The sequence below is a fragment of the Acipenser ruthenus genome, chromosome 7 (genome assembly GCF_902713425.1).
Source record: "Acipenser ruthenus chromosome 7, fAciRut3.2 maternal haplotype, whole genome shotgun sequence".
Lineage (NCBI taxonomy): Eukaryota > Metazoa > Chordata > Actinopteri > Acipenseriformes > Acipenseridae > Acipenser > Acipenser ruthenus.
Window position 1 is genome coordinate 4,340,956 of NC_081195.1, and position 19,181 is coordinate 4,360,136.

At 36.8% G+C, this 19,181-nt stretch overlaps 1 protein-coding gene across 2 annotated transcripts in view; it reads right to left on the minus strand.

Annotated features, from left to right (window-relative positions):
- The window catches only part of LOC117415699 (adhesion G protein-coupled receptor A1-like), an 85,234-nt gene extending 78,299 nt beyond the window's left edge, over positions 1-6,935 (minus strand). The window contains exon 1 of one of the 2 annotated variants that reach the window (XM_034026363.3): positions 6,492-6,935. In XM_034026363.3, the coding sequence (XP_033882254.3) occupies positions 6,492-6,715 (224 nt within the window). In that variant the 5' untranslated portion in view covers positions 6,716-6,935. The remainder of the gene's footprint in view (positions 1-6,491) is intronic. The other variant, XM_034026362.3, reaches the window with a different exon arrangement.
- Between the last annotated feature and the right edge of the window lie 12,246 nt (positions 6,936-19,181).

Below are 19,181 nucleotides of genomic sequence, written 5' to 3' on the forward strand. Positions count from 1 at the left end.
GGAGGGGGAGACCCCGATCTAAAAATAAATAAACAAATCAATGTACAGGGCTGCTCGCCCTGTTACAAGGCGTCTGCTAAATAAACAAATAATAATAAAATAATAATAATAATAATAAAGTTGCTGTTATCAGGGACGATAGGACAGTTTTTTCGGCCTAGTTATCAACCTCCTTTGTCAATCTCCTCAGGACTGATTCTGATCTTCCCAAACTAACAGTCTTCCTAGCACAACTGATTAGTAATATACATGTAGGTTAATGCACTTCGATAAGAATAGATCAAAGGTGAAATCTGACCCCACATGTTCCTGGAAAAACAAACAAGAACAAATCCCAGAATCTCCTTTCACCCCAGATCAAAGGGAACTACTTCATTAACCCTCATCCAAGCACATACTGCACTGGATGTGTCTTCTGAACAAACACAACTGGAAAGAAAAACAAACTGCCAAATATTCAATAACATTGCACTGTTCCTCACCACACACATCTTGAGCATAATTCCTGAGGCAATGGCCATGCATATGATGGTTTAAATAGTAAACGACTTAAGTTCACTGCGATACTGGGTGTGTTAAGTAAGTGAGACACTCAGAGCAGCTCAGTGAAATAACCCACTTAACTGCATGCTCAGTCCCGCTCCCCCCTGGCCTATTCATTTTTTAAATTAATTTGTTGGATTTTAGTTTCCATGCAACAGAAAGACTGCTATGTCAGAAGTGTTTTTTGATCTATTTCAGTATTACAGCATACATCACGGATACCCTTATAAAAGTTTATCTTAGTAAAAGCATAGCAAAGTGTAATAAAGCATAAAAAAGTATAGGTAAGCATAGTAAAAAATAGCAAGTTATGGAAAAGCATAGAGTATTAAAAAACCAGGGTAAACTATGGTAAATGCACAGTATTTGAATGAAAAGGCTACTTAACATAACTAAATGCTTTCATTAAATTTACTTGAACATTGAAAAAAAAGTCAGAGAATGATAATTGATAATTGCTGACTAAGGAGGGAAATTCTCTTATATTTGGGTTAACCCACAAGGAGAATGATTCATATTAAAATTATAGTCACCATTTTATAAGACAAAAAAAAATAAAATAAAATACAGCTAAAAGTTGCTGGCTACCTTCTGAGTGAATAACCCACCACTTTCCTTTTATATTGGTTTATTTAATTTAAAACATGCTGGGAATGATGTGTGAGGTAAAAAATAAAGAAAGATGCAACACAAAACTGCAGAAAAACTAAATAACTTAAATACTTATATTTCAATGAAACCAATCACAACACAAAGTATTACAAACAACTTACACTGCCAACTAAACACCGAACCTCTGTTATTCTATGCTCAGCAAACCAAAATAACATATTTCATATCAACAAACATTGACCTTGGACATGAAACACAGACTGTTATAGGCTTAACGTAGTATTAAGAGTGCTTTAAGCTACAGCTAAAGATCTGTGGCCGTATGCCCTGGCCAAATAAGTTAACTGGGCTGGATTCGATTTTGGACAGTTTCCTTTCCTAGTGCAGAAACTATTTTGAGTTGTATTTTTGAAAGTTATTTCATGTTGAAAGAGTTAACGATCACACATCATACATTCACTAATTAGTCAGGATAAATAAAACATTAGCTCTATGTGTCTTGTTACAGCAGTGTGGAGTAGTGGTTAGGGCTCTGGACTCTTGACCGGAGGGTTGTGGGTTCAATCCCAGGAGGGGGACACTGCTGCTGTACCCTTGAGCAAGGTACTTTACCTAGATTGCGCCAGTAAAAATCCAACTGTATAAACTGGTTAATTGTATGTAAAAAAATATGTGTTATCTTGTAACAATTGTAAGTCGCCCTGGATAAGGGTGTCTGCTAAGAAATAAATAATAATAATAATAATAATGAAGAAAAGTTTGAGCAACCCTTCATCTCTCAGCCGATGCAACCACTACAGACTGGTTATACTTCAGTCTTGTGGTCACAACACTGGGAGACAGTGGTGCAAAGGGTGTGCAACACAACCAGCTTGAGCTGAAAAACAATGAAACCCTGGTGGCGTCCAGTCTCCCTTTGACAGCTACACGACTGGAGAGCGTGGCAATCTCCCCCTAATTGAAGTATGAACCCGCCTAAACAGCGTCAATGCTACTCTGCCACTGGGGAAATGCAGACTTCAAATCACCAGTCTCTGAGGATCTATCTTAGTTATTTTCTCTGTATGGCACAATTATCTCCGAGAGCTGTGAAGGGCACGGTTGCCAATAACTGACTCAATCAGTTTTGTTCACTGAGGGTCTGGAAGGCACAGAAATCTATAAACCACAGTAGATGAATTCACATCAGAGATGATTAATATAAAGACCATCCCTGTATGTTTTCAGACAGCTTTCACCAGCTTCTCTATGGATAAAAGTGGCAGGGAAATCACTTGGTGCACTGATGAAGGCTTGATTGCCGCAAACAGGTTTGTTTGTTATGTTTCTGCCATTATTATTATTATTATTTTTCTTTAATTAAAACATTATAAGGAGTGCTGGCTTTTTTTTACTTTCTTTTTTTGAGTTTCAGCACCCACAGAGAAGTCATTAAGGTTTGAGCTAAGCGTGTTTCTTTGCGAACTGTACAGTAATCAAATGCAATATCCTGACTTGATTTGTAATGCAAAGTGATGAATTCAGCACCAAAAGCATGTGAGCTGGAAGCATGGATGAATTCAGCACCAAAAACATGCGAGCTGGAAGCATGGCAGCTACTGTATTGAATAAGTGTGCCTTCCAGCACACCCAGGCATTACTAGCACAGTCTACAGTCGAGTCAATTGACTCTACAGAAATTCAATCTCAGGTGACGGCAATACGTCACTGTACAGTCTGGAACACTCGGTCTCAAAGTGTCTATCTAATGATATATCTGACGGGTGGGTACACATGCCAAATGCTCCCTATATGGTATGCACCTGGAAGCTTCTTCTGTTGTGATTGAGTGAAACTCACGAGTCTGAACAGAACAGGCTTAATTGAACCTTGGATTCTACAGAGTACCGATATGACTGGCTTGAGATGTCTATGGATCAAAACTCATAAACCAACTGTTAAGACGGTTATGAATCTAAAAATGAAGACTATTTTGTTTTTTATTAATGGAATCCATACATACCACAAGCATTGCCTCAACAGCTTACAACATTATTTAAGTCTGGTAACATAAATGTAATTCTCTCAGTTTTGTTTTCTTCCCAGATATTGGTCCCTCAAGCATCAATGTACTGCATGCCAGATTACAAGTACACAAACTGCTCAAATTTACATGACAAAACAGCAATAAACCACAAAACTGTACTTGAGATCACTTAGTGCTTATATATTATGTCATTGCTGATATAAAACCCATCTGGATAAAATCAGTATCACTTTTCATGGCAATATACAATGTGTACATTAGGAAACATTATAAGTGGATAGTTTAATGACCCAGTTTCCATGGAGAATGTTTAAAAACACATTGCAGGAAGTTATGGTTCCTGACTCAGGAAGCAGACTGAAGCAAAAAAAAAAAAAAGTGAACAAATAATACAAATTTGCATCAGACCTGAAAAACTCTCTGGTTATATGTGCGCCACTAAACTGTATACTTTTTATAATAACAAAACAGCACTGGTTATTTCGAACACTGAAGGTTTTTCCTAAATGTCTGCTATCTTTACATTCTGATTGTAAATGTTTCTTTAGGTCTGCAGTACACTAACTATGTGAAGGTTCTAATCTATAGCAGGCTGCTTTATGTATTCAATTTAAGAACATTATAAACAGGCTTTACAGGAATGTATGTTATTATAACAATAAAACAATGCATCTTATGTTGATTAAAAAACATGGCAAGGATCACCTTCCAATGTCTGTGGTCCAGGCACCACAATGCACAACAGCTGTACCTGGCAAGAAATTCCAGAATCTGCAAATCTTCTTTTAGTAAAGTGCGTGTGTACATTGACTAGATTAGCAGTAAATCAGATTGTTTAATGGTGACCTCTCTGTAGACCGTACACTGATTTTGACTTGCTTCCATGTATAATGAGCTCTTAAGCCATCATTACAATCTTCTGAACCAGCATGACTGATCGGCATCTAACCCACACTACCAGCGCCAACAGCTTAACACCAGTGTTACTATTATAGAGAAATTGCTGCCAACTTGCTATAGCCTTTTGACAAAGTCTCGTTATGGGAATTCTTTCACCACTCCCCATTTAGTTTTACAGTAGATTTCAATGTTGAGAAAACTAAGGGTCTGAATTAAATGTGGACACAAACAACTGGCATTTATGTTTGTTTGGGATTTTTCTATTATACTACTATATGGATCCACATAAGTAAGTGTTTGGTTAATATATGTGTATCAGTGGAATAATTTTACTATAAAGTACAGCAAAAACTGAAAATGACAGTAAATTATAAAGCCCCCTATTTGTTTCAGCCTGATCATTTTGTATCATGTTTCCAGTGTTCCTCTCTTTTGTCACTGATCTTGTTATACTGTACAATTAAGGAATACCAATCTTGTCATATGTAATGTCTAGGTTAAGAAAGCACAGGAGTTTTGAAATGCAACACTGACTTCAGCTTCCTTTCACCACTGAGTTGCCTCAGCTGCTTTCCTTTGACCTCAGTGTATGCTCAGAGCATGTTTGAGAGCTACTGTGTGACAGCAACAGGTGTTAAGACCTTTTCAGGTGACTGATATTCATCAGCAGAAAGCCTTCCATTCCAAGCATCACTGGTGATGGATACAAAAAGCATTCAGACAGTACAGACTTGAACAGGCTGTTATTTAGTTTCCTGAAGTTAATAATTATAATGCAATTCATTAAATAACTATTTACAGCATGTATATTATTGTAAGGGAATGTTATTGTTTTTTTTAAGTTTTAATTTCAACATTTTAACAATACCATCATGAAAATGCATGTAACTTTGAACTGAAATATTTATTCTAAAGAGTTTTCATTTTTTCATTAAAGAGATACTTGATATAAAATTTTAAAAAAAAAAACAATACAAATCTGATATTGTTGTACCTTCAAAAACTATTGGTAATTTGAGTTATTATGAATGTATTTCTTTCAAGCCATTATTGTTTATTTTCATGACATAACACATCAGAATTGAGTGGAGGGAAACCACTTGAAGTAGCTAAAGGTCACATTTCCTAATGCAGGAAAAGCACTTTGCCAAATAGGAGCTGATACTAACAAAGCTAAGTTCATAACATTTCAATTGCAGGGAAGGAGGTGGGTGCGGAACCATTTCTGAACAGGTTTTAAGAGGACAGCTACCAAGGAGGGCAGAACTGTACAATTACTTTATAAAGGCATTGTTACAGAAATGTAAGAGACTTGCAGAATGCATGTGATCTTAAGAGTAAACTGCACCAACAAACCATTAAAAAAGCCACATTTGCAACACAGCATTATTATTTGATATTGTCTAATTTAAAATCTACTTCAGGTCAGCTTATTTTAATAAGGAATGCAAACCAAAAGCCCTACCAGCCTATTAGTTTTGGCTGCAGTAGAATTATAACTGTGTCTGAAGGCTTTAGTGCTGGAAGATGCCTGGATATGGATGTTGTCACACATGGGTGTTGTAAGGTAGCAGAAGGTTCAAAAGATGATGGCTATATTCTAAGTTTTGTTTTCTCACACAGACAGATTGACCAATACATGGAGAGCACACAGAAACTGGAGGAATTGATGAATATTCACCTAGATCATGCATATGACCTGTTTTAAAAGCACAAACAGTAACCAGATGTCCCGTCCCCCTCTATGAGGGCTATACAGGGGAGGTGGGCTGATGTGAAAAAGCCTGGTGAGAGACGTGGGGTATATTTTAAGAAAGTGAGCTCATACAGTACTGGTGTCTCATTCCAAAAAATCAACCTCTTTCCGAGGAATACGTGATGAAACAGTAAACAGTACAGTTACTATTACTGAACTAACCGTCCCTACACGCCTTCTCTTTCTCTCAAACTCAAATACTTGACTTTAGTTATATAAATCTGTCTGTTCATTAAAAAGTAAAGTAAAACCAAAATGCCTAAGACTTCTTGGGGGCATTGTGTGTGTGTGTGTGTGTGTGTGTGTGTGTGTGTGTTAATTTTTAAAAGAGAAAGAAACACAAGTAACTACTTGTAAACAACATGACAGTTGCAATCTAGTACCCTTTATTGTAGAATATGTCGATTCTGACTTTTTTTTAAAGTGATTGCAAACAAATTAATTAAAAAATAATAATGATATAATGATTACAGTTACTGCACGGTATGACACTCTATTAAACAACAGTTTCATTAATCTTATAATTTTAATGTATTTACTTTGTGCTTAAGAAATTTCTCGATAATGAAACTTGTTAAAAAAAACAAAAAAAAAAAAACAAGTTACTTTACAGAAAGTATGCTGTAGATTACTCGTATTAAACACCATACTCACAGAGAAACTGTCTTGTTGGGTAAAAAGCTGGGCTGTAAAGTTTCCAGTAACTCTCCGGTGTTACAAACAACTTTGATGCGAATAGTTTGTCTCCCAAACCCTTTGACTTTGGAGCGCTCGGCTGTACATCGGCAACTGTCAATGATTAGGTCTGGACAGTTTCTGTTTGCTGAAGAAATCCCCCAAAATCCAGCAACTAAACATACTAAGCACAAGAATTTCATCGTGAACAGAACCTCTGTTTGAATTGTCTTAACCCTTTCCAACACGGAACATGAGAATCGCTCATGTCACTGTTGTTTTACATAGGCAATAACAAGTCTTATCCATGGCAATACAGACCGTTATAGATGAGTGTCACACAGCGTCCTTTTCCCAATGCAAGCAGCATAATATCATATACAAGCATGTTTTGTTAAATTTAGTGACCCTACTAATTATATATATATATATATATATATATATATATATATATATATATATATATATATATATATATATATATATATATATATATATATGTCGTTAAAGTCTCAGTTTGTATTATCCTTTTTTAAATCACATGTCTATCATGATCACTGATTGATGTCCAAAACTTTTGCGCACCAAACATATAGATTTTCTTTGCATTGTCGCTTAATCCACTGACTTCTTATTATTATTTTTTTAAAGTATAATTTCCATCTTCAGCAAACCGAGATTAATAAAAAAAATGCTTCAATTAAGCGGTGTCCGAGTTCTGGATCTATGCCGGTTTTCTGAGATACAAAAGTTGCGGAGCGTGCAGGCTTGGAACCACAGCAATCAACAGGTTAGTCAGGCATTGATTACAGCGCCTGTGCCTAATGCGCATTGAAGCAGAAACACACTTTACACTGTGTGTATTGCCGGGGCTGCTAGAATGCCAGGAACACACCATCCCGCCCCTTACAAGACGAAGGGAAGTCGTTGTGTATTTTTATTGGCAGAGAAAGAACACGTCATGAGGTACAAGTTAAAATCAGTGTAGAGATTTGAGTGTGGAAACGCTAAATGGCCAAGTCGCTTTTGTAAAGTATATATTATTTTATATGCTAATAAGCTTTCAAATCAAACTTTCTGGAGTTTAGTGCAAGGTGGGGTGGATTATGTGTGTGCTATATCACTATAAAATAATAAGAAATAAGAAAAACGGCAGAACAAAACATGTAAAACAAGAGATAAATAACAAGTTCATATGAATGTATTTTTTTTCAAGTGAAAGTCTGCAGTAGTTATATACATTTTGAACAGTCCAGATTATATTTCCCAAAAGTTGTGTTGTTTGTATTGACAGAAGAATCCACCTTAAACAAGGTGTTTCGAATAACATGACCCTGAAACCCTGACCGGATGTAACAATTACATTCGTAAGAAACAATTCAGAGAACAAATGTGGTACTTCTTTCAGGCAGTGCTGCAGGGGGACAGGTTAGTGTTTACACTCTGTACCAGATGTACTCGCAGGTTAGACATGCTTCTGGGAGTGCTGTTTATGCCACAGGGTTGCTTAAAACGTGTTAATCTAAAGTTAAATAACAAGAATATATGAGATGTTTCATACCCACACCAAGTTGCTCTTTAACTCACAGTAAAGAAGAAAAAAATAAGGTAAATTGAGGAATCCAGTTTCCTGTGTTCTGTAGGGGTTGATGTGTTGAGTATCTCTGAGAGAGCTTCAAGAAACTGGTGTGATTCAGGCAGAGCAGTTGCTGTCTGAAATGTTTAAACTGGAAAATATGCTTTAATCATGATAGTAGTTGCAGTTGGTTCATATATAAAGTTAGAAAGCAGTTTTTTTGCTACAGTCTTGAGATTTTACAGGTGTCCAAAGGATATATCATTAAGTGTAATAAACTTAAGAAGGTTGCTGTGTTTTCATACTTCTCTGTTTTCATCCTTCTCTGTAGCTGTGATATACAGACGATTACAGTGAATCATTGTTTAGGAATATCAAAGGTCGCTCTGTGACTTTTACTGGACACAGGAACCTTAAGAAACAGTACTTCAGTCATTTTAGTTAGCGCCTACCAGTATGTGATTTGGTATTTATGCCAAAAAGGTTTTCTTTTAAGCAAAGTTGCTGTTCCTTTAGGCGGAGCATTTACAATTGGACAATTCCGTTTCCACACCACAAGCTTGTTTAGTAAGCCGAAGTGTTCTCTTTGGAGGTGTTCCTATAAGCAGAGACTACTGTACCACTCATTGCTACTCAGGATAACTGTTGTATATCAATTCTAGTTCATACTGTAGAGTCAGTTATTAGAATAGTGGAACCTGCTCCTTTAGAGGAGGTGCTCTAGTCCAGGGCTTCTCAAACTCGGTCCTGGGGACCCCCTGTGGCTGCTAGTTTTCATTCCAGCCGAGCGCTCAGTTACTTAACTAGACTCTTAATTGAACTGATAATTTGCTTAATTAGACATTTTTACTTGTCTTCAGCTCTTAAACAGTTGCATATTTCAAGTTAGCTGTAACATTTGATAAGTAATTTGAACTGTAACTGTTTAAGAGCTGAAAACAAGTAAAAAAAAAAGTCTAATTAAGCAAATTATTAGTTCAATTAAGGGTCTAGTTAAGTAATTGAGAGCTTGGTTGAAATGAAAACCAGCAGGGGGTCCCCAGGACGGAGTTTGAGAAGCCCTGCTCTAGACTAGAGGCTGTCTGCTTTATGTTGTGAGTGTGCGGTGTATTGTTTTACATCTTTGCGCTTGGCTCATCGGATGCGGATATAATTGTTAATATTCGGCTGATACAAGTTCAGCTTGTGTTTATCTTGCCTTGTCAAGCCATCAGTTTATTTTCTCACTGCGAGCAAAGAGTACAAATAGTGAGTATATAACATAACATTGTCATCTGACACGGTCACCTGTTTGCACTTTCCGTAGTTTCCTTGGTTGAAAAAGTTTTCGAACTGTTTTTTAATATGTAGAACAAAATTTACAAGAAATTAATCACGAGTGAATACAGCTTAAAGGAAAATGAAAGTTAAGTCATCAATTTGGAAAACATTCTGATTACTTTCCGATGAAAACTGACGTGGCTGGATGCGTCGCCTGTGTCTCATGCAAGAAAGGCATAGCTTATAGGCGACTGTCTCACTGTTCTTTACTGAGCTGCTGTTGTTGTAAGATTGTTGTTTTAAAATGGTCCAGTTAAAAAAGGGACCTCAGATTATTAACAATCTATAGTTACTAATATAGTGAAATAACAGCAATAAAACATTTACAAAATTACACCTAGGCTACCAGATTTGTGCATACAAACGCAAGCAAACTGGCAGAGAGAGAGAGAGAGAGAGAGAGAGAGAGAGAGAGCGAGAGAGCGAGAGAGCGAGAGCAAAGTGACAGACCCAATCATCCACGTGCCCTCCATGACAGCAGGCACCTCAACAGACAAACACACACACACTTAACACGCTCAATCCCAGCATCTTCAAACATATTTTTGCAATTTGTGTGCAGATGTGGATCGGATAAAGTTAATGTCTTTCGGATGCATATACCATTTTTTTGTATCTGCGCAAGGCTTTAGGTATAACACATTAGATGCTGTTTCTAAAACTTTTCCACCTCTGGTTAGGAGGTAGAGGAAAGGATCACCATCCCTGAGAACATGCATGTGATTAATTTAATATTAAAATATGCACTGCAACAATATGTAACAGTGCATTTTATTTATCGTATTTATGTCTGACAGGCAGATGCTATCATATGTTTTTGCTGTCACTTCATTCACACATGTTTGTTTTATAATGCAAGCTAAGTAAGAAAAAATGCAATAGAAAGCTTTTGAAGTAGAGCAAATTCCTATTGTTGTCTGGAGAGAAATAGAACAGTATGGGTTGAGACGGCACTATGCACTCCACTATGTTTTTACTCAGTAAACTGAGGCTGTTTCTAGGAAACTGACAAACACAATTCACAAAAAAAATGAATCAAAACCATGGATAAACACACACACACATTGTGTAAGTACAGCTCCTGTAGGGTTTTGAAAAAGGACCCATTTCTGAAAAGAGTATTAATCTGAATGATTTTCAGATATTAGGAAGCTTTACCCTAGTTCTATGTTTTTGCAAACACAAACACATAAACAATCTTGCTCTGGTTCTTCTATAAACAGTATTTTGGGTCCATCCTCAGCTTCATAGCTAACTAGGCTTGGACACCAAGAAGTCAAAAGCACTTTTCAAGCATGACCAATGTGATAACATTCAGTCAGTACAATTGCAGATTCAAATCACATTTCCTTTCCGTTTAAGACTTAAACTGATAGTTCAATCATTTGCACATTGGGATATATTGAAGCATATGTGGTTTATTTCCTGAAAAAGACTGCTCCGGTTTGAGGTTATGTAGACAGTTAGCCAGGAATATCAATCAACTGTTCATATTGTGTGTGACCATAATAGCTCCGGGCAGGGACTCCAGCTGGATAAACTCAAGAAATGTTCAAGAAAGAAAGAAACGTTTCTCTTGTACATTTGTTGCCCAGTGCTTCATACTCACAGACTGCCTCTGAGAGGAGTTCAACCAGAAAGATTAAGTTTTAAAACAGATTTCTGACCTGCCAAATGTTTACAGTCATTCATCTGTTATAGCCAAAGGCATACATGAATCCACTCTCTAAAGAAGACTGACTTAAGCTTGTTCATTGTTGGATAAAACATACTTTCACGTTTTCACATTTTCTTTCTGTGAATCATATTTTGTTTACACAGATGTACACCTCTATTTATAATAACTAGATCTTCTTGGGAAACGACCCCACAACACTTAAGAATGAACTCCCTTGACATCATCTTTTATACAATTTTGAAGACAAAGAATATTTTTGGACAAGTGCCCCAAACTTTAACTTGGCTATCATATTAATGGGAAAAAAAGAACTCGTTGATCTTATATTTTGAAAATATTTTTGTAAAGTGTTATTTAAATAGCAACCCAGGTTTTTATTGCATTTTAGAAATAATAATATTTTATCTTCATAATATTTGTGGAAATGTGGTATTTCAGAAAGGAGATGTCCACTTAGCAGTAGAAAATAACAATTAATTAATTGCGAAAGTTATGCCTGATGGGCACATGAACAATTGTTATGCCTGACATGAACATGATAGCCGACAGATACATAATACATTCACATTTATAATTTGGCCCATGGCCTTATCCATTGGAGCTTGATAGCTGCCCTTATGCTGGCTGAGCTAAGATGAATGCAATACAGTGATTAAGAATGACTCGGCCAAAGGGCAGGACAAGTGGCACTTGGGGCCACCTTCCCCCAGTAGTCCATAATTAGCCCTGTAACATTTTTTGAGCCGACAAGTCCAAGACATCCTTTCGAGAGATGTGGAGAGATGTTCCTGGAAGCAGCAGAAGTTGCGGCACCAATCCTGAACAAATGTCCAGAGTAGTTATCGGGAGGAAGCCCAGCGTAAAGTCATCGATGAAGGTGGTCACAGAACCAGATCCTGGACACGACTATCCCTTCCTGGGTGAGAAACGGGATCCTGGTTGCTGGCCGTCGGAAGCAGTGACAGATAGCTGAAAAGAGCAGAAACAGGACAAAAAATACAATGTGTTTTTGATAAATAAACATACACGCCTTTCTTTTCTCGTCTGATTTTGAATGTTTTAAATGTAAAGAGTACGTGACCTGGGATTGACAATGGTGATCTCCTATTCAGAGGTCCGAGGATGGGTCGAATGACTTGTTCCGGCATGTGATTTCACCTATTTAACTGGTTAAACTGGTAACGTAGGAGATTGATGGGTGGAGTCTCCTTTTAGAAAGACAACAAGTTTCCAATTTTTATATCTGCTAGCGGTATTGCAGGGGGAACGGTTCATGATTACATTGGAGTACTTTTCTGTTGATGCCACAGAGGTGCTTTAAGTGTTAAGACATGCAATTATGTAATGACTGAAACAAACACGAATAAATAAATGCATACATTTACAAAGTGAATCTAAATCCAAATTGGTTAAAATAAGTCTAAATATTTCATACCCAAAACAAGTTGCTTTGTACCTGTGCATGAAATATACTTCTTTACAGTCTTTAGCCAGCTGACAAGCACCACAAATAAACATATAAAAGTCTGAAGAATTCAGTGTGGTTCGCTATCTGCCAAAGACATATCTGCTCATGTTGTTCAATAATAATGGGAGGCCAAGAACACAGTATCTACTTTGTGGAATTGATGATCAGTGCTGTGTTTGTTGAGCAGATATAGCAATCTGCAAACTATTTCATAATGATAGTGTTTTATGTGAATAATTCGTTATCTTAAAAATGTTCTCAAAATCTTGGTGAAAATGGAATTGTACACCTGCAGTCCAAGCAGGAGCAGGAATTTATTCTCATATATACGTATTAAGCAACTGAAACCAATTTGAATTTTGATATAATTTTTCTGTAGGAGTATTAACATTTTTTTCCAGGCACTTGATAATCTGTCAGTTTTGTGGCCCAGAACCTGATTATAGCAGTGTTCAGAACTATTCATTATCAGATCTAGACATTGATTAATGAAATACTGTACTATTATTATGGCTCCCGATAGACTTTAGCAATATTATTTTGTAGTTTCCTTGATTACATGATGTTAAATTACAGATCTAGATGATGTTCAAATAGTTATTCATATGTCATTATCTCAAAATGGGATAATGACTTCAATAGCCATACAAAATTATATATTTTTGTAATACAGTAATAGTACATTTTACTTTCTGTCTTTGAATGATGAACACAAAAAGGAGAGGTGCCATCATATCTAAATGGCATTTAGTTTGTGTTGCAGCATCTGGTAGTTATCTTAAAGAATTCCGATTACCTTGAATTCTGATCCTGTCAAGTACAGTGATCATGTCATAATCTCCAGTAGTAGGGGAGAATGGATCACAAAACAAACATTTGCATTCATTGGCACACTCATCAGAATTTCCTGGATGCATAGATTAGTCCTTATTAATCATATGATAGATGGTACCTCATGAGCGGTAATGAGGGAAATGCAGCACCAGAAGTGTGGAGAGTCAAGGCATTGCAATCAACTGAAAGCGTTATTGTTTTCACACCCCCAAGTTTCATGCAGCTGTGAAACTGACCATGACACCTTTCAAAAAACTGTATCGAGATCAACTGGGCAATATACTGCATGTGTTAATTCAATTGCTATTACTTATGAAAAATAAAATGAAACCCATAGGAACATGTTGTTGAAATGAAATACTTTTCCAGCTGTATGGTATGATGTCCGCATAACAGACCCTCACCACCCCCCTCTTTCTCCTGATAAGTGGTGGGAAAGGGCAATGCAGAAACAAAGGCCCTCCATAGCTGGCTCCAGAGAGTCATACACAAGCCCCATTCTCCCAGAACTCATGGGAGTGTTTTAGCTCATTAAAATGTGACTTAAGGGTGGGAACAAAGCTATACTACTGTGTTTTTTGAGTTTTTTTTACCATCTAACTATTAGCAGGATTGCCAGAAATATTGCATTGCTAAATAAGGAAGTAATCCCATTGGAAGCTCTGACAATTTATCTATTCATAACACATGATAATAGAGACTGCCTTGAACTGGTGTTCCTTGTTTAATCCAAAAAAGCAAGCTCCATTAGGGCTACCAAAGGGCTTTGTTTATTATTATGCTTTATTTCTTGGAACCTAAACACAAAAGGAACACTGTTTTTCATTTCACATTAAAATGCGTATTTGTAGCTGTGTTCTAGATTGTCATGCTGCTGGAACTAAAGGATATGGCCAATGGGCAAAAGGTCACATTGTATTCTTGTCTGCTGTATAATTGGTGGTTGTGCATTGGTGTGAAACAGGTTGGCATAAAGTCTCAAGCTGTTTGTGAAGAGTTTCACAACTATAATTTCATACAATGTGGTCCAGCTGTCAATGATATACAGAAGTTGCTTCCTGTCTTCATTAAAGAGTAGATTTTATTTTCATTGTTTTTAAAGGTCAGTTTGGGGGACTGGGGAAGAGAGCAGTGTAATAGGATAATGTTTGAATGCTCATATGTTTTCAAGATGAATGGTTATTCACATCATGTGTTTGAATAATCTTTGCATACAAATTTCGATTGCTCTTGTTAAAACTTTACAGATTAAACTTGCTGTCACAACCTTACACTCAGCAATGCAGAAAGGTAAACAATTTTCATTGAATTTAACATAATGGCTTCTGAGTTTAGAAGCAATACAGAAGTCAATGGAGTGGAGACAACTGAGGAACGGCCACAGCCACAGTAATAAAGATCAACAATTGTTTTCCGTGGCTAACTGCCAGGCTAAATTAAAGTTTAACTTTTCACACCGGAATCTTCCTCCACAGTTGCCCCATCTTTACCAATGATGTGAATAGTTAACAGCAAGATAGCTCAGGTCATTTCTGGTCTAATAACTGAGTTTAATACATGTACCTTGCTATTATTATTATCTATTTTTACTGCATCCATTATTTGGTTTAATGTCTTTCATTTTCATTTTTTGTTTCACTAGTTTCTGCTTCCTTTCATACTGTATCCTGACATAATTTAACCAAAGGTTAGTTTGTTACACCCCTGGAAAGGTGGTCTTTAAAAGTGTTTCATGGATGACCTCCAGGCATTCGCATGCCAACCTTCCTTTAACAGCTGCACGACACAGTGCTGTTGCTGTCGTCAAGCTTGGTTCTACTGTGATGAAGTGGATGAAGTTGTCTGCCAACAGCACTAGCTGGTGCGGTCTCATGCTGATTAACCATGGTCATTGGTGCTAACATGCTGGGCATATTATCTACCCTGGTTTACAACATTAGGAATATACATTGGAACTACAGTACATCCACAGTACTTTATTAGGGATTTTTCTCTGTCAATTTCCTTATAGTCCTCAAGTCTTTTCCCGTGCCCTGATTTTCCCAGTAGTCAGTTAAAGCACCAATTCTAAATTGGTTACCAAGTTCGAAGTCAAAAGCTTGAGAGGTGTTTGGAGACGGCTGAACCGAGAGAACAATGTTTATTTCAAGATCCATTCGTCAAGTTAAATCATGTTGACTATGGACAGCATATTGATCTGAGTGCAAATATTTGAATTACATATCATGCATGCAGATTGCTAACCTATGTAGGTTTGATGTGGATTCTACTAGACAAAAAATTGAAACCCTTTTTTGAAAAAAAGTTTTCTTTTTTAAACAAATCAAACGGTATGCCAATACAGTTTAATAGCTATGATTCTACTGTTTTTTTATTTATTTATTTTTATTAAAGGGTGTAATCTATGTTTTAAAGTGAGTAAACAGTGGATAAACAGACATAACAGAACACAGCAAAAGGTTAATGAAAAAAGGCTCCCTGCTAAGTACATTCTTCTCGAATGAAGCTTTTGCACTCCTGAAGAACCTGCAAGCAATTAGGAACTAAGAATGCACAGAACAACACAAGCTGGATTCAACGCTCTGAACTGGGTAAAGAAGGTTCTTTCTGCTGCTTTAATGTGATATAAAACAGCATTACAGCGCTTAACTATTTTGTATTTCATAAAAAAATGTCAGTTTCTGCCATTTCCATTTAATGTTAATACTTCTTTTAAAAAGCGTTCACACCTTTTTAAGATGTGAACATCTTGACAACCCTGTCATATGCTCTATACTTAGTGCTGGTAATATAAGCATTTGGCATTTAATAGGGTTGTCTGTGATTAAAAAAAAAGAAAAGTTATTATCATAAGCCTGGTATTACAAGCACAGACAAAAATCTACAGTGGCAGCCATGTTATACAGACACCAGCTGAATCAACACATATTGTTCTCGTAAAACATTTCTCCCTTAAGACCAGAAGTCACAATAACTCAAATATTACCACCAAACTCTTGGACAACAAACTTGCCATCATCTGTGGCTTTTCTCTGGTTGCTATTTTTTAAAAGGCAATGTCTGAAGACAGCCTGTCTGTAAAAGAAAATGATTAATTATAGCAAGCCATTCCTCAGTAAAAGCATGAACATCTAGTGAAGAACACTCCAGAGAAATGTGGTAAACTATGACAAGCGCAGTAATGAAAAGCATACCCACATTGAGTGGAAATACTACCAGATACAGCATGGTAACCCTACCTGCCTGTCTAGTGGCTAGGACTTGCGGCTGTGTTTCTAATCTGACCAAAAAAGAAAAAAGAATTATGATCTGTGTACTGTAGTTCCAGGTGTATCAAAATTGTGAGTGGGTGACTCCTGTTTGAAATGTTATACAATGGCCTGGTGAGAAGAATACTGTGGTTTGGGTTAACAGACAGTGCTGGTTAGTTCTCTTTAGTCTTAAAAACTACTGTAGTTGATATACAAGAAATATTCAGCTTGTCCTATTAAAAGGTATCACCACAAAAACATTTGTAGCAGTTCTCTGTGACTTAAGATTTTGTAATCATGGTGGTGACAATAGAAGGTGCTGTTACCATGACATAACATACTCAAAAGACTTCAAAAGATATCTTAAATCCATCCGCAGTCCTTTACACAATAATTGCTGTAAACTGTCCTGGCTTGTCGTGGAAATCCCAATCCCAAGCAGTATTTCCAGTACTCCTCGTTGGTTGGTCACATTTACCTGTGAAGCTGGGTTTAGTTAAAAATACCAGCACTTTCCTTTGAGTTGTACTGTTGGAAAACTGCCAAGCAAAACCTTGAACCTGATTTCCATAGATCTGCCAAGGCGACCGTAGCAGAAGACTGACAGTTTTTAAGAAACCATTGCTTTGCGAAGATTCTTACAACTTAACCTCAGTTTGCAGGTTATTTTATTTTGGTTTAATTTCGGTTTAGGTTTATGTGATTAAAGTGGAGCCTGCATGCTGCATGGCTGCATTCCCAGTGTAAAGATCTTTGCAGTATGTCTGTACATATACTGTGAGTGCTATTGGCTGGGTCTCATTGCCTGCTGGAATTAGGATGACTCCATCAGTGCTCCTCAGTTTCAGATATTTTTGGCTGCAGATAAAAACTCATTCTCATCTTTGTTTCGGAGTTGTCTTTTGATGGCATATATTGTTAAAGCTTACTTGCCTAGCCCTGATTTTGTAAAGTGTTGCCTTTTTTTTCTAAAGTGTATGATTCTTCCCTTTTGCCTGTTTTCTTAATGTACAGTAGTTGTTCCTTCATTAATCTAAAATCTGTATTGTTTTCATGTACAGATTTTGTCTTTGAATGAAAAACCCTACCTGATTATTTGTACAGAGAAGTGTGGCAAAGCATGGCAAATGTACCATGCCAAACTTACTTCGTTGTTTAGTTGCCAGGCTTTGTGGTTGTGTTTCTCCGTTTCTCTGGGCAGGTTTATCATATACTTTTTAATTTTGTTGTAGGAGAAACTGCTTGTTAAACTTTAATTTGCAGTAAACTGATTGAGAATAGTTAGCCTCATCGCTAAGCTTTTGTTTTCTTACTGTAATACCTGGCAGTGTGTCATTTCACAACATTGCTTAAAAAGGGAGTGGCGACTGCATTCAGGCTGCTTCTCTGTACCAGGACTGTCCAAACTGGAAAGAGAAGTGATGGAAGTTATGCTGAACAATTACACCCAAGCCTGTCTACATAGCAAAGTACTTTCAAGAGGTGGCAACAGGCTATATTCAACATGGATAGCTGCAGTTATATGCTGTTAGTAATGTACCAGTAACGTGTTAAGAACCCCCTGAAATATCATTAGTTGTGTTCTGGCTTTCTCTTAGGTGCCCCCAGGGCACAATGAAACACACTTTTCAACCGCCTTCAGTAAAAATTCAAAAATTCACTTCACCAGCTGGTAACATTCTTGTGTTTCCTTATGTTTCTTGTTTTCATTAGTGGCAAAAACTCATTAATGTGGATAATGAAAAGATTTCCAGAACTATAAGGATTTTTTTAAGCCGTTCAATAAAATTACTATTGGCGTATGCCACACCACAAGACTTATCCGATACAGATGTTAATGGCCTCCTGCCAAGTTAGATGGCGTAAGTAACATTTTTCCTAATTTGTATTGAGTTTGCACTTATTAGCCACATCACAATACAATGAAGGTTGTTTTATTTTTCTGAGGTTTTGAGTTGCAGACTGATCCCCATTAGGGACCACTCCACTGAAGAATCCTGACAGACTCAAGAACCTGCCTTCATTGCATTAGATTGTATTCATGTTACATTTAATGTCTGTTGGAATTTAGGGCCATATGGACTTGATTTGCACCAGGCATCACCAGTACTTATGTTTCGAGGCCAATGTTATTTTAATTATACAGAATATGAAGTTTTATTGATTAGTCATCATGTTTCCATGATCTTTTCTGATGATACTCAAACATTCGGTATCACCTCAGTTCCAGCTGTAAATCAATGGCTTGTTTAAATGTAATATTTACATTGTAACCAGAAAACATATCTTATTTATACAAGCTTTTACTTCTTTGGGGAATCCCAAAAATGCTATGCATCTCCGTATTACATGCTTGTTATTTCTCCATTATATGATTATTTCAGAATAGTTATGGTCCCCTTAACCCATTAAGTGCCATTGTCCACACTTGAGGACAGGCTACTTTCTACATTTACTGTTATTTAAATTTTCTCTTTAACTATATTGTTATGGTAACTTACTCTAATTCTGTTATCTGCAAATCTCAAGTCTAAATGTAACA